This window comes from Camelus bactrianus, chromosome X (assembly GCF_048773025.1).
Source record: "Camelus bactrianus isolate YW-2024 breed Bactrian camel chromosome X, ASM4877302v1, whole genome shotgun sequence".
Taxonomy (NCBI): domain Eukaryota; kingdom Metazoa; phylum Chordata; class Mammalia; order Artiodactyla; family Camelidae; genus Camelus; species Camelus bactrianus.
Window position 1 is genome coordinate 48,260,583 of NC_133575.1, and position 13,575 is coordinate 48,274,157.

Sequence of the window (13,575 nt, forward strand, 5' to 3'; positions counted from 1 at the left end):
CAGGAATGGGATTGCTGGATCATATGGTAAGTCTATTTTTAGTCTTTTGAGGAATGTCCATACAGTTTTCCATTAATGACTGCACCAAACTACATTCCCACCAACAGTGTAGAAGGGTTCCCTTTTCTTCACACCCTCTCCAGCATTTGTCATTTGTGGACTTTTGAATGATGGCCATTCTGACTGGTGTGAGGTGATATCTCATATTAGTTCTGATTTACATTTATCTGATAATTAACGATATTGAGTACTTTTTCATGTGCCTATCGGCCATTTTATGTCTTCCTTGGAGAATTGCTTGTTTAGGTCTTCTGCCCATTTTTGGATTGGGTTGTTTGTTTTTTTCCTTATAAAGTTGTATGAGCTGTTTATATATTCAGGAAGTTAAGCCCTTGTCAGTCTCGTCTTTTGCAAATATTTTCTCCCATTCTGTAAGTTGTCTTTCTGTTTTGCTTACAGTTTCCTTTGCTCTGCAAAAGCTTGTAAGTTTAATTAGGTCCCATTTGTTTAATTTTGCTTTTATTTCTATTGGTTGAGTAGATTGTCCTAGGAGAACATTGCTGAGATTTATATTATATAATGTTTTGCCTATGTTTTCTACCAAGAGGTTTATAGTGTCTTGTCTTATGTTTAAGTCTTTAAGCCATTTTGAGTTTATTTTTGTGTATAGTGTGAAGGAATGTTCTGACTTCACTGATTTACATGCTGCTGTCCAGTTTTCCCAACACCATTTGCTGAAGAGACTGTCTTTACCCCATTGTATGTTCTTGCCTCCTTTGTCAAAGATTAACTGACCAAAAGTTTGTGGGTTTATTTCTGGGCTCTCTATTTTCTTCCATTGATCCAAGTGTCTGTTTTTGTACCAATACTATGCTGTTTTGTTTACTGTAGCTCTGTAGTATTGTCTGAAGTCTGGGAGGATTACTCCTCCAGCTTCATTCTTTTTCTTCAATAATGCTTTGGGAATTCTAGGTCTTTTGTAATTCCATATAAATTTTAGGATTATTTGTTATAATTCTGTGAAAAAATATCCTAGGTACTTTGATATGAATTGCATTAAATCTGTAGATTTCTTTGGGTAGTATGACCACTTTAGCAATATTAATTCTTCTAATCCAAGAACGTGGGATATCTTTCCATTTCTTTAAGTCATCTTTAATTTCCTTAGTCAGTGTCTTGTAGTTCTCCGTGTATGTCTTTCACCTCCTTGGTTAGATTTATTCCTAGGTATTTTATTACTTTGGGAGCTATTTTAAAAGGGACTGTTTCTTTACTTTCCTTTTCTGGCATTTCATTGTTAGTGTAAAGATATGCAACTGATTTTTCTATGTTAATCTTGTATCCTGATACCTTGCCAAATTCTTTTAATAGCTCTAGGCTAGTAGTTTTTGTGTGGAGCCTTTAGGGTTTTCTACATATAGTATCATGTCATCTGCATATAATGACAGTTTTACCTCTTCTCTTCCAGTTTGGATCCCTTTTATTTCTTTTTATTGTTTAATTGCTATGGCTAGGACTTCCAATACTATATTGAATACAAGTGGTGATAGTAATCATCCTTGTCTTGTTCCAGATTTTAGGGGAAAGGCTTTCAGATTTTAACCATTGAGTATTATGGTGGCTATAAGTTTTATTATGTTGAGATACGTTCCCTCTGTACCCACTTTGGTAACAGTTTTTATCATAAATGGGCATTGAACTTTTATCAAATGCATTTTCTCCATTGATTAAGATGATCATGTGATTTTTGTCCTTTCTCTTGATGTAGTGTATCACATTGATTGATTTGCATATGTTGAAACATCCTTATGTCCCTGGGATGAATCCAACTTGATCGTGGTGTATTATCTTTTTATGTGTTGTTGGATTCTCTTTGCTAATATTTTGTTGAGGATTTTTGCATCTATGTTCATCAACAGTATTAGCCTATCGTTTTCTTTTTTGGTAGTGTCTTTGTCTGGTTTTGGTATCAGGGTGATGGTGGCTTCATAGAATGAGTTTGGGAGTATTCCCTCCTTTTAAATCTTCTGGAAGAGTTTGAGAAGGACTGGTATGAGCTCTTCTTTGTGTGTTTGATAGAATTCCCCAGTGAAGCCATTCGGTCCTGGACTTTTGTTTGCAAGGAGGGTTTTTTTTTATTGCTGATTCTATTTAACTTCTAGTGTTTAGTCTGTTCAAATGATCTATTTCTTCTTAATTCAGTTTTAGTGCACTGTATGTTTCTAGAAACTTGTCCATTTCTTATAAGTTGTCCAATTCATTGCCATCTAGTTGTTCATAGTATTCTCTTATGATTTTTTTGTGTTTCTTTGGTGTTGGTTGTAATCTCTCCATTTTCATTTCTTATGTTGTTTATTTGTGTTCTCTCTATTTTCTTCTTAGTGAGCCTGGACAGAGGTTTGTCAATTTTGTTTACTCTTTCAGAAAACTAGTTCTTGTTTTGATTGATTTTTTCCATTATTTTAAAATCTCTATTTTATTTATTTCCTCCCTGATCTTTGTTATTTCTTTCCTTCTACTGACTTTACATTTTGCTTGTTCTTCTTTTTCAAATTCTTTTAGGTGTTAAGTTGGGTTGTTTATTTGAGATTGTTCTTTTTTAGGAAGACCTCTATCATTATGAAATTACTTCTTAGGACTGCTTTTGCTGCATCCCATAGATTTTGTGTGGTTGTGTTTTCATTGTCATTTGTCTCAAGGTATTTTTTAATTTCTTCTTTGATATCATCATTGACTCATTGGTTTTTTAGTAGCATGTTATTTAGTCTCCATTTTGTCATCTTTTTCTCATTTGTTTTTCTGTGGTTGATTTATAGTTTCATGCCATTGTGGTCAGAGAAAATGTTTGGAATAATTTCAATCTTCTTAAATTTGTTGAGGCTTCTTTTGTGCCTGAGTGTGTCATCTATTCTTGAGAATGTTCCAAGAGCACTTGAAAAGAATGTATATTCTGTTCTTTGGGGATGTAATGTCCTAAAGCTATCAATGAAGTTCAACTGTTTTGTTGTATCATTTAGTATCACTGTTGCCTTATTGATTTTCTGTCTGGAAGACCTGTCCAGTGATGTTTTTGGGGTGTTAATGTCTCCTACTATGATTGTATTCCCATCAAAATCTCCCTTTATGTCTGTTAGTATTTGTTTTATATGTTTAGATGCTTCTATATCGAGTCCATATAGGTTAATGAGTGTAATATATTCATCTTGTATTGCTCCTTTGATGATTATATAGCATTCTTTATCCCTTTTTATGGCCTTTGTTTTAAAGTCTGTTTCGTCTGATATGAGTATTGATACTCCTGCTTTCTTGTCATTTCCATTTACTTGAAATATCTTTCTCCACCCTCTCCCTTTCAATCTGTATGTATCCTTCATTCCAAAGTAGATCTCTTGTAGGTAACATACTGTAGGCTTTTGTTTTGTTATCCAATCTGTCACTCTGTGTCTTTTGATTGGAACATTTAGTCCATTCACATTTATAGTAATTATTGATAGATATGTGTATATTGCCATTTTGAACTTTGTTTTCCAGTTCATTTGATATTTCTTCTTTGTTCCTTTCTTTTCCTTTGTGTTTTTCTTTTTGTGGTTTGGTAATTTTCTTTTGTATTAGCTTGCTTTCATTTTGGTTTTTGTGACTCTGTTGTATGCTTTTGATTTGTGGTTACCCTGTTTTTCAAGTATTTTAACCCCTTACTGTATCTGTTTGCTTTAGACTGATAATCATGTAGGCTCAAACACATCCTAAAAAGAACAAAGAACAAAAGAAAAGAAAAAGATGAGAGAAAAAAAATATAATTTCTTGCTCCCTCTTCCACCTTTTATGATTTTGATATTCTTTATTTTTATTTATTATTTTACATCTTCATGTTTATTCTCTTGCAATTCACTGTAGTTGTCATGTTTCCAATTATGGTTTTTCTCATTTATATATCTTCCTCTTTTTTTTTCTATTTAGAGTTGACCTTTCAATATTTATTTTCTTTTTTACATTTTTATTGAGTTATAGTCATTTTACAATGCTGTGTCAAATTCCAGTGTAGAGCACAGTTTTTCAGTTATACATGAACATACATATATTCCTTGTTACATTTTTTTTTCGCTTTGAGCTACCACAAGATCTTATATATATTTCCCTATGCTATACAGTATAATCTTGCTTATCTATTCTGCAATATTTCTTTTAGTATAGATTTAATATTGCTGAATTCTTTTAGTTTTTTGCTTGTCTGTGAAATTCTTCATCTCTCCTACTCTAAAGAATAGTCTTGCAGGATAGAGTATCCTAGATTGCAGCCTTTTCTCCTTCAGGACTTTGAATATATCTTGCCACTCCCTTCTGGCCTGAGGTGTTTGTGTAGAGATATTAGCTGAGAGCCTTATGGGGGGTTCCTTTGTAACTAACTCTTTGTTTTTCTCTTGCTGTCTTTAGAATCCCTTCTTTATCTTTAACTTTGGCCATCTTAATTATATGTCTTTGTGTAGGTCTGTTTGGGTTCTTCTTGTTTGGGACCCTCTGTGCCTCCTGTACTTGGATATCTATTTCCCTCTTTAGATTTGGAAATTTTTCAGTCTTGATTTCTTCAAATACTTTTTCAGTCCCCTTGTCGCTTTCTTGTCCTTCTGGGACCCCTATTCATAGGTTGGCATGCTTTATATTACCCCATAAGTCCCTTATATTGCTTTGATTGGTTTTTCTTTTCTTTTCCGTCTGCTGTTCTGATTGGGTGACCTCTGTTATCCTTATTTGTTCCCCTGCGTTATCTAGTCTACTTTTGACTGTCTTTACCTTGGCTCTTATCTCAACCATTGAGTTTTCTGTTTTTAATTGGCTCTTCTTTATAATTTCAATTTCCTTTTTAAAATATTCTCTTTCTCTGTTCACAGTCTCTTTTAATTCCTTCAGTGCATTGATCATTCCCTTTTTGAAGTCATGATCTAGTAGACTATCAGGGTATATTTCATTGATTTTTCTTTCAAGGAATTTCTCTTGTTCTTTTAATTGTGTGTGATTCCTCTGCTTCTTCAATTTACTTACATTTCTCTGGCTCTATGGATTTAGGAGTATCAGTTATCTACTGTGGTCTTGAAGGGCTGTTTTATTTTTTGGTTGTTTGTTTTTATTTAAATTTGGAGTGTTCCTGTGTAGTCTGTGTGCATCTAATAGTTTTGTTGTTGTGGCTGTTCTTAGTATGGATGGTTGTCACATCTTTCTTCCATCAGTGTTGGCTGTTATCCTTTTGATTGGGAGTGTGGTTGGTGTTGTGGTCTTCAGGGCCTGCCCTGGTTTTTGTTGTGGAACTAGGCCTCCTTTGTTGTTCTGTACTTGTCACAGCCTTGACAGGGGCCTGATCTGCTCCCCTGTTGCTGGAATAGAGTCTTCTAGATCCATTTCTGAGTTGTGGTGTGTAGTAGGCAGGGTTGGAGTGCTTTAGCTGGGAAGAGTAGACAGGAGCTGTCCACTGGGAAGTGCCCTCTGTGGTGTTGTCTGTCACTTGTTATGCAGGCTTACAAAGTACTCTTTGTTGATGCTGCCTTTGTCCCCACCTTAGCTGCAGATTTGTCAGCCACCTACTCTAGTGTCCCCCAGGTTCTGAGCCCTAGGAACTACCAGTGCAGATCTGCCAATGTCAGGTGCTAGGACCACCGTAACAAGGTTGCCTTTACACACCTGAATCTGTGGTGCATGACAGAGTCAGGGCAGACTCCATCCCCACCTCCACATTCAGTCTGGTATGCTGGCCTTTGGTGAATACCTGTACTCACCCCCGCTATGATTCAGAGTGCAGCTCACTCACTCCCTTAGTCTCAGAGGCATGGGTCCATGAAGGGTCCAGAGAGAGCAAATCTTCCCTCCCTGCCTGGGACTGTAAACAAATCAGTCCAGCCTGTTAAGTTGCAGGGCCACTGGGTTCAGCTTTCAGTCCTGCCTCTGTGCAGCAGTCATGGCAATGACCAAGCCCCACTTCTCTTCTCGGGAGAACATACCAACAATGGAGGCAAGTGTAGAAGTGTCTATGGCGTTGCTGTGTTGCACTTCTGCCCCTCCCCACACCAACAGTGGTGCTTTTTTTTTTTTTTTTGGAGGTCCCAGGCTGTTCTGTTCTGCACACACCTCCAGCCAGAGCTCACATTGCTGTCCAGTCCCCTGAGTCTGCCTCTGTGCAGTGGGCCCCAACCCTCTGCCTGGGCTCCTCACTGACCTCCAGCAGCTAGTCCCGGCTCATACCTGCTGGCTCGTGTCTATGGCCGTGGATCACAGAAACCCTCCATGGTGGTTTCACTTAGCTCTGTCTGCCAAGTGTTTGCCACTTTCTCCTTGGAGCCTCGGAAGCTCCACTTCTGTTCCTGCTAACCTCCCAGCTGGAAAAGGGGCATCCCAGCATTAGGGTACCTTTCTTCTTATGCCGCTTCCTCCCTGCAGGACCAGTCAAGCACCGAGTTTTACTTTTTTTTTTTTTTCTTATTAGATTTTGTGAGAATCCTCCTGTATTTTGAAATGAGAGACACTGCCAGAGTTCAGTAGGTGTTCTGTGCAATTCAGTGGGTTTGTAGATGTAATTCTTGGTGTATTTGTGGGAGAGGATGAGTTGTGAGTATCTCTACTCTGCCATCTTGGCTACTCCTCCTTAGCCATTCTATTTTTAATTTGCATTTCCTTAATGGCTAATGATATTGAGCATTTTTTCATGTGCTTATTTACCATCTGTATTAGATCTTTGGTGAAGTGTCTGCTCATGTCTTTTGACAATGTTTGTTTTCTTATTGTTTAGTGTCAACATTTCTGTAGTTTGTTTACAAGTCCTTGGTCAGGTATGTGATTTGCAAAGGTTTTCTCCCAGTCTGTGACTTTAATTTTAACAGTGTCTTTGAAAAACATAAACTCTTAGTTTTATTGAAATTCAGTTTATCATGTTTTTTCTTTCATGGTTCATGTTTTTTGTTTTTTATTTAAGAAATCTTTGCCTAGCCCAAAGTCACAAAGATTTTCTCCTGTTTTGTTAAAGGAATTATGTAATTTTATTTCTTATGGTTAGGTCTATGATCTTTTTTAATGTCATTTTATGTGTGGTATAAAATAAGGGTCAAGAATAGTTTGTTTCCAAATGGATATTAAATCATTCCAGTACCATTTGTTGAAAAAAAACTATTAATTTCCTCACTGAGTTACTTGGGCACCTTTTTCAAAAATAAGTTGATCATATATGTGCAGGTCTGTTTTTAGGGATGCTATGTGACTATTCATATGGTACTACCACACTGTCTTTTGTTGTTGTTGTTTTAATTGAGATATTAAATGTCATATAACATTGTATCAGTTTCAGATGTAAACATAATGATTTAATATTTGTATATATTACAAAATGATCATCACAAAAATTCTAGTTAACATCCATCACCATACATAATTATGATTTTTTTCTCATAGTGTCTTGAATAATGTAGCTTAATAGCAAATCTTGAAAGCCAGTAGTGTTAAGTCCTTCAAATTCATTCCTTTTCAAAACAATTTTGACTATTTTAGATAATTTGTATTTCTATATAAATTTATTTCATCACAAGGATAATTTTGTTCTCTTCTTTTTATCTGTATGAGATGATGAATGCTAACTAAACTTGTCATGGTAATCATTTTACAGTATATGTAAAGCAAGCCATTTTGCCATACACCTTAAACTTATACAGGGATTTATGTCAATTATTTCCCAATAAAACTGGGGTGGGGGAAGAATCAGCTTCCCTAGTTCTACCAAAATCAAGAACAACAAGAACAAAAAAGAACCCTGTCAGAATTTTCATTAGGATTGCATTAAATCTGTAACTCACTTTTGGAAAAATTGATGTTTTCTGTTTCGTACACATCTGTTTATGTATTTAGGTTTTCTATAATTCCTCCCAGTATTGTTTCTAATTTTCATTGTAAAGGTCTCCATATTATTTTTAAAAGTTGATTTCTAAGCAGTTTTTTTCTGCTTTATAAATGGTATTTTAATTTCAATTTCCTATAGTTTGTTGCTATGATATAGAAATACACTTGATTTTTATATATAGCTTTCCCTCAGTATCTGCAGGGGATTGGGTCCAGGACCCCGTGTTGATACCAAAATCTGTAGATGCTCCCATCCCTTATATAAAATGGTGTAATATTTGCATATAACTTACACACATACTCCCATATACTTTAAATCATTTCTAGATTAATTATGATACTTAATACAATGTAAATGTTATGTAAATAGTTGTAAATACAATGTAAATGCTTATATAGTTACTGGCATGTGACAACTTCAAGTTTTGCTTTTTGGAGCTTTCTGGAATTTTTTTTTCCTGAATATTTTTTATGTGCAATTGGTTGAATCCATGGATGTAGAACCTGTGGATATGGAGGGCAGACTCTATTGACTTTGAATCATGACACGTTACTGAATTCACTAGTTGGGTCTAGATTTTTTTTAAGATTCCTTAGGATTTTATACATGCACAATTGTGTCATTTCTGAATAAAGACAGTTCTACTTATTCTTTTTCAATCTGTATGCCTCCTATTCCTTTTTCTTGTCTTATTGGACTAACCAGGACCTCCAGTACAGTGTTAATTAGAAATAGTGAAAGCAGGCATCTTTTGTTTTGTACCTGAATTTTAGGGGCAATAATTCAATATTTTACTACTGAGAATGATATTAGCTTTAAAATTTTCATGGTCACCCTTTATCACATTGTGGGGTTTTTTTTCTAAACCTAATTTGCTGGTGGCTTTTATTATAAATGTGTTTTATCAAATTCTAATTGAAATAATCATATGGTTTTTCTCTAATCTATTAATGTGGCAAATTGGATTGGGATAAGTCCCTCCTAATCATGGTGTATCATCCTTTTAATATACTGTTTTGACTGATTTTTTAAAATTAGGTTGCTTGTCTTTTTATTATTAAGTTCTAGGATTTGTATATATTTTATATATAGGATACAGGCTCTTTATTAGATTGTGTTTTTCTGATTTCTTCTGATCTGTATGGCTTGCCTATTTAGTTTAAAAAGTCCATGTGTATTAACTCCATCTTGATTTTTTTTTTGTCTGTCGTTTTCTATTGTCTAATATTTCTCTTAAGTTTTGTTCATGTCTTATATTCTCATGCACCAGGTTATTTTTGAATGAGTACTGAACACTATATACAAAAATTATAGAGTTTTTTAAACTTGGAAATAATTTTAAACTTACAGAAAAATTGAAAAATAAGAACAGTACAAAGGCTACCTATACAGGTATAACTCAGAGAGATGAGTTCAGTTTCAGACCACAACAAAGTGAGTCACACAAAGTTTTTGGTTTCCCACTGCATATAAAAGTTATGTTTATATTATACTGTAGTCTATTAAGTGTATAATATCATTATGTCTTTAAAAAGTACATGCCTTAATTACGTGTACTTTATTGTTTAAAATTGCTAACCATCATCTGAACCTTCAGTATGTCATAATCTTTTTGCTGGTGGAGGGTCTTTCCTTGAGTTGGTAGCTCCTAACTGATCAGGGTGTTGGTTGCTGAAAGTTGGGATGGCTGCAGCAATTTCTTAAAATAAGACAATGAAGTTTGCGGCATCAGTTGACTCTCCCTTTCATGAACCATTTCTCTGTAGCATGCATAGTGTTTGACAGCATTTTACCTACAGTTGAATTCCTTTCAAAATAGAGTCAGTCCTCTCAAACTCTGCTGCTGCTTTATCAATTAACTTTATGTAACATTCTAAGTTCTTTGTTGTCATTTCAACATCTTCACAGTGTCTTCACCAGGAGTAGATTTCATCTCCAGAAACTACATTCTTTGCTCATCCATAAGAAACAACTCCTCATCTGTTAAAGTTTTATCATGAAATTGCAGCAATTCAATCACATTTTCAGCCTCCACTCCTAATTCTAGTTCTTTTTACTATTTCCATCACATCTGCAATCACTTCCTCCACTAAAGTCGAACTTTTCAGTCATCAATGAGGGTTGGAATCATCTTCTTCCAAACTCCTGGTAACGTTGATATCTGACCTCTTCCCATGAATCATGAATGTTCTTAATGGCATCTAGAATGGTGAATTCTTTCTAGAAGGCTTTCAATTTACTTTTTCTGTATCCATCAGAGGAATCATTATATATGGCAGCTATAGTCTTACAAAATGTATTTCTTAAATCTTAATACTAGAAAGTCAAAATTACTCCTTGATCCATGGGCTGCAGAATGGATGTTGTGTTAGCAAGCATGAAAACAACATTCATCTCATTGTATATCTCCATCAGAGCTTGTTGAATGGCCAGGTGCATTGTCAATGAGCGGTAATATTTTGAAAGGAGTTTTTTTTTTCTGAACAGTAGGTCTCTACAATGGGCTTAAAATATTCTGTAAACCATGTTGTTGTAAGCAGATTTGCTGTCATCCAGATTTTTTTGTTCCATTTATAGAACACATGCAGATTAGATTTAGTGTAATTCTTAAGAGCTTCAGGATTCTCAGAATGGTAAACGAACATTGGCTTCAACTTAAAGTCACCAGCTGCCTTAGCTCCTAACAAAAGAGTCAGCCTGCCCTTTGAAGCTTTGAAGCCTGGCATTGACTTCTCTCTAGCTGTAAAAGTCCTAGATGGCAAGTTCTTTTCAATAGAAGGCTGTTTTGTCTACATTGAAAATCTGTTGCTTAGCATAGCCACCTTCATTAACTATTTTAGCTAGATCTTCTGGATAACTTGCTGCAGCTTCTACATTAGAACTTGCTGCTTTGTCTTGCACTTTTATGTTATGGAGATGGATTTTTTTCCTTAGATCTCACAAACCAACCTCTGCTAGCTTCACATTTTTCTTCAGCAGCTTCCTCACTTCTCTTAGCCTTTGTAGAATTGTAATCCTTGCTCAGGATTAGGCTTTTGGCTTACAGGAATGTTGTGGCTGTTTTTATTTTCTATCCAGACTACTCAACTTTTCTTCAGATTAGTAATAATGCTGTTTTGCTTTCTTATCATTCATGTGTTCACTGGAGTTGACACTTTTAATTTCCTTCAAGAACTTTTCCTTTGCATTCACAACTTAGCTAACTGTTTGGCACAAGAGGCCTAGCCTTCAGCCTATCTCAGCTTCTGACATGCCTCCCTTACATTTTAGTTTTTGATTTAAAGTGAGAGTGATGTGATTCTTCCATTCACTTGAACCCTAGAGGCCATTGTAGGGTTATTAATTGGTTTAATTTCAATATTGTTGTGTCTCAAGGAATAGTAAGCCTGAAGAGAGGGAGAGAGATTGGGGAACAGTGTAACAGTCATCACATACAACATTTATATATTATGTTCTTCTTACGTGGGTGCAGTTTTTAGCATCTCAGAACAATTACACTAGTAACATCAAAGATCACTGATTACAGATCACCATAACAAATATAGTAATAATAACAAAGTTTAAAATATTGTGAGAATTATTAAAATGTGGCACAGAGACATACAGTGATCAAATGCTCTTAGAAAAATGGCACCAATAGACTTGCTCAACCAGGATTGCCACAAACCTTCAATTTGTAAAAAATATGCAGTATCTGTGAAGCACAGTAAAGTGAAGTGCAATAAAATGAAGTATGCATGTATACCATTTACCCAGATTTACCTAATATTAATATTCCACTGATTTTACTTTATCATTTGAACATGCTCTTCCTCACTCTCCTTCCTCTCTCCTCTTCCTTCCCCTCTCTATATGCTCACACGTGCGCACACACACGTATTTTTTTCTCAGCCATTTGTTGCTTAACTTCCATACATCATAGCCTCTTTACCCCTGAATAATCCAAGTTATATTCCCTAAGGCATATTCTATGGAGATAATTTGAGGCTCTGGATGATGTGATTCCTTCAAATAGAAATTTATTATATTTTTCTCACTTTTCTAGCTATTCTCACTGGTAAGAATTACCTAAAACTATTTAGTCTGCCACAATCAGAAATAGAATCTCTGACCTATCTCTTTTTATAATCTAGTGCCAGAGTTTTATTGCTATAGTGTGTTTTACTATTTTCAGGGCCAGTGTCCTTTCATTACTCTTCTTTTATAGAATTTACTTGCTATTCCTACTTATTTTTTTTCTGTAGAATTTTTACAGTTTGTCTAATTGTCAAATAATTTTATTTTTTATTATTAAATTGTGAATCAATTTAGGAAAGATTGACATTGTCATTTTAATATTTTTATGTAAGAATAGGATCTGTTTTTCGATTTCTCCATTTCTTTTTTGTTGTCCTCAGTAGCCTTTCCCTTTCTCTCTATTTTTCCTCTGTTCACAGCAAGATGGATTCTGGATATACTCTGAGTACTGTAACAACCACCTGGACGCCTGTATGGAGCTCTCCAAACTGATGAAGGATAGCCGCTACCAGCACTTCTTTGAGGCCTGTCGCCTCTTGCAGCAGATGATTGACATTGCTATTGATGGTTTCCTTTTGACTCCAGTGCAGAAGATCTGCAAGTATCCCTTACAATTGGCTGAGCTCCTTAAGTATACCGCCCAGGACCATAGGTAAGGGATTGAAGGAGGCAGGGATGAGGAAGAGAGCCTCCTCTACATGTTGGTTCTTATTGAGACTGTATGTTCTTTTGCCTTTTCTGAGCTTCTGTTAGCTTATATGCACAGTGGAATGATGATACAGTCTTGCTTACCTCACAAGACTGTTGTGTGTATAACGTGAGGCAGTGCTTGAGAGTTGCTTATTAAGTTGTAAATCAATATGCACACAAAATCGGTTTGTATTATTATTGTACAACTTAGACACTGCCTTCAGGGACCTTATAGCCTGGTCCTTAGTCCTGAGCTCAGCCAAGTAAATCAACCCAGATGGAATAATTGTTCAGCTGTTTATTCTACTCTATTTGATACAGTCCAATTTCCTAGTGACAGACTGCCCAACTTATACTGACCTTAGATTTCTTCTGCAAGTCTACATCCCTGGTCTTCTTTAGTCTTTTCCACCTTCCTCTGCCTCATCCCAACCATATCTCCCCTTAGACCCAGGCTGGGAGAAAATAGACTTGAGACTTCCCCTGAGTTTTTTCAAAGTTTTTCAGTATTTTCAAGAAAACTAACCCAAAAAAGGAGCTTATCACTCTCTGAATGGAAATGATATTCCTAACCTCCTACCAGAAAGGTATATGCTGGAAGTAATCTCCAACAACGGGGATTGTCTAGAGTGAACCATCCCCCTTTCTTTCACATGCTTTATTTCATGGTATTAAATCCCTGACCTTAGGTTTGTCGGCCCAGCTCTCAGTTCTTTTCCTGATTGATTACTCTAAAAAGAAAGAATGCCTTTGCCCCATTTCCCTTAGTTTCTGCCTGATTCTCATCAGGCCTGCTTCCTACTTTCATTTGGCTCCATTGCCTCGTTTCCTTGGAGCTGACTTCTAGACCTAATTGCATAAGGCGATGGATGTGAGCCAGTTGGTTTTGTTTATGTCAAGCTTCTAGGCCAATCCCTAGGTTCATTTTTAAGTTGATGTTGTTTCTTTAGCAAATCATGGGTCATGTGCTTCACTAGTTCTGGAGCACTGGACAGATT

At 35.7% G+C, this 13,575-nt stretch overlaps 1 protein-coding gene across 23 annotated transcripts in view; it reads left to right on the forward strand.

Moving 5' to 3' along the window:
• ARHGEF9 (Cdc42 guanine nucleotide exchange factor 9) overlaps nt 1-13,575 on the forward strand; it is a 410,653-nt gene that overhangs the window by 339,867 nt on the left and 57,211 nt on the right. For 22 of the 23 annotated variants that reach the window (XM_074359744.1, XM_074359745.1, XM_074359746.1 and 19 more), the window contains one exon: nt 12,307-12,539. The exons of the other annotated variant lie outside the window; for it this stretch is intronic. In XM_074359744.1, coding sequence (XP_074215845.1) covers nt 12,307-12,539 — 233 coding nt within the window. The remainder of the gene's footprint in view (nt 1-12,306; nt 12,540-13,575) is intronic. 23 annotated transcript variants of the gene reach the window in all.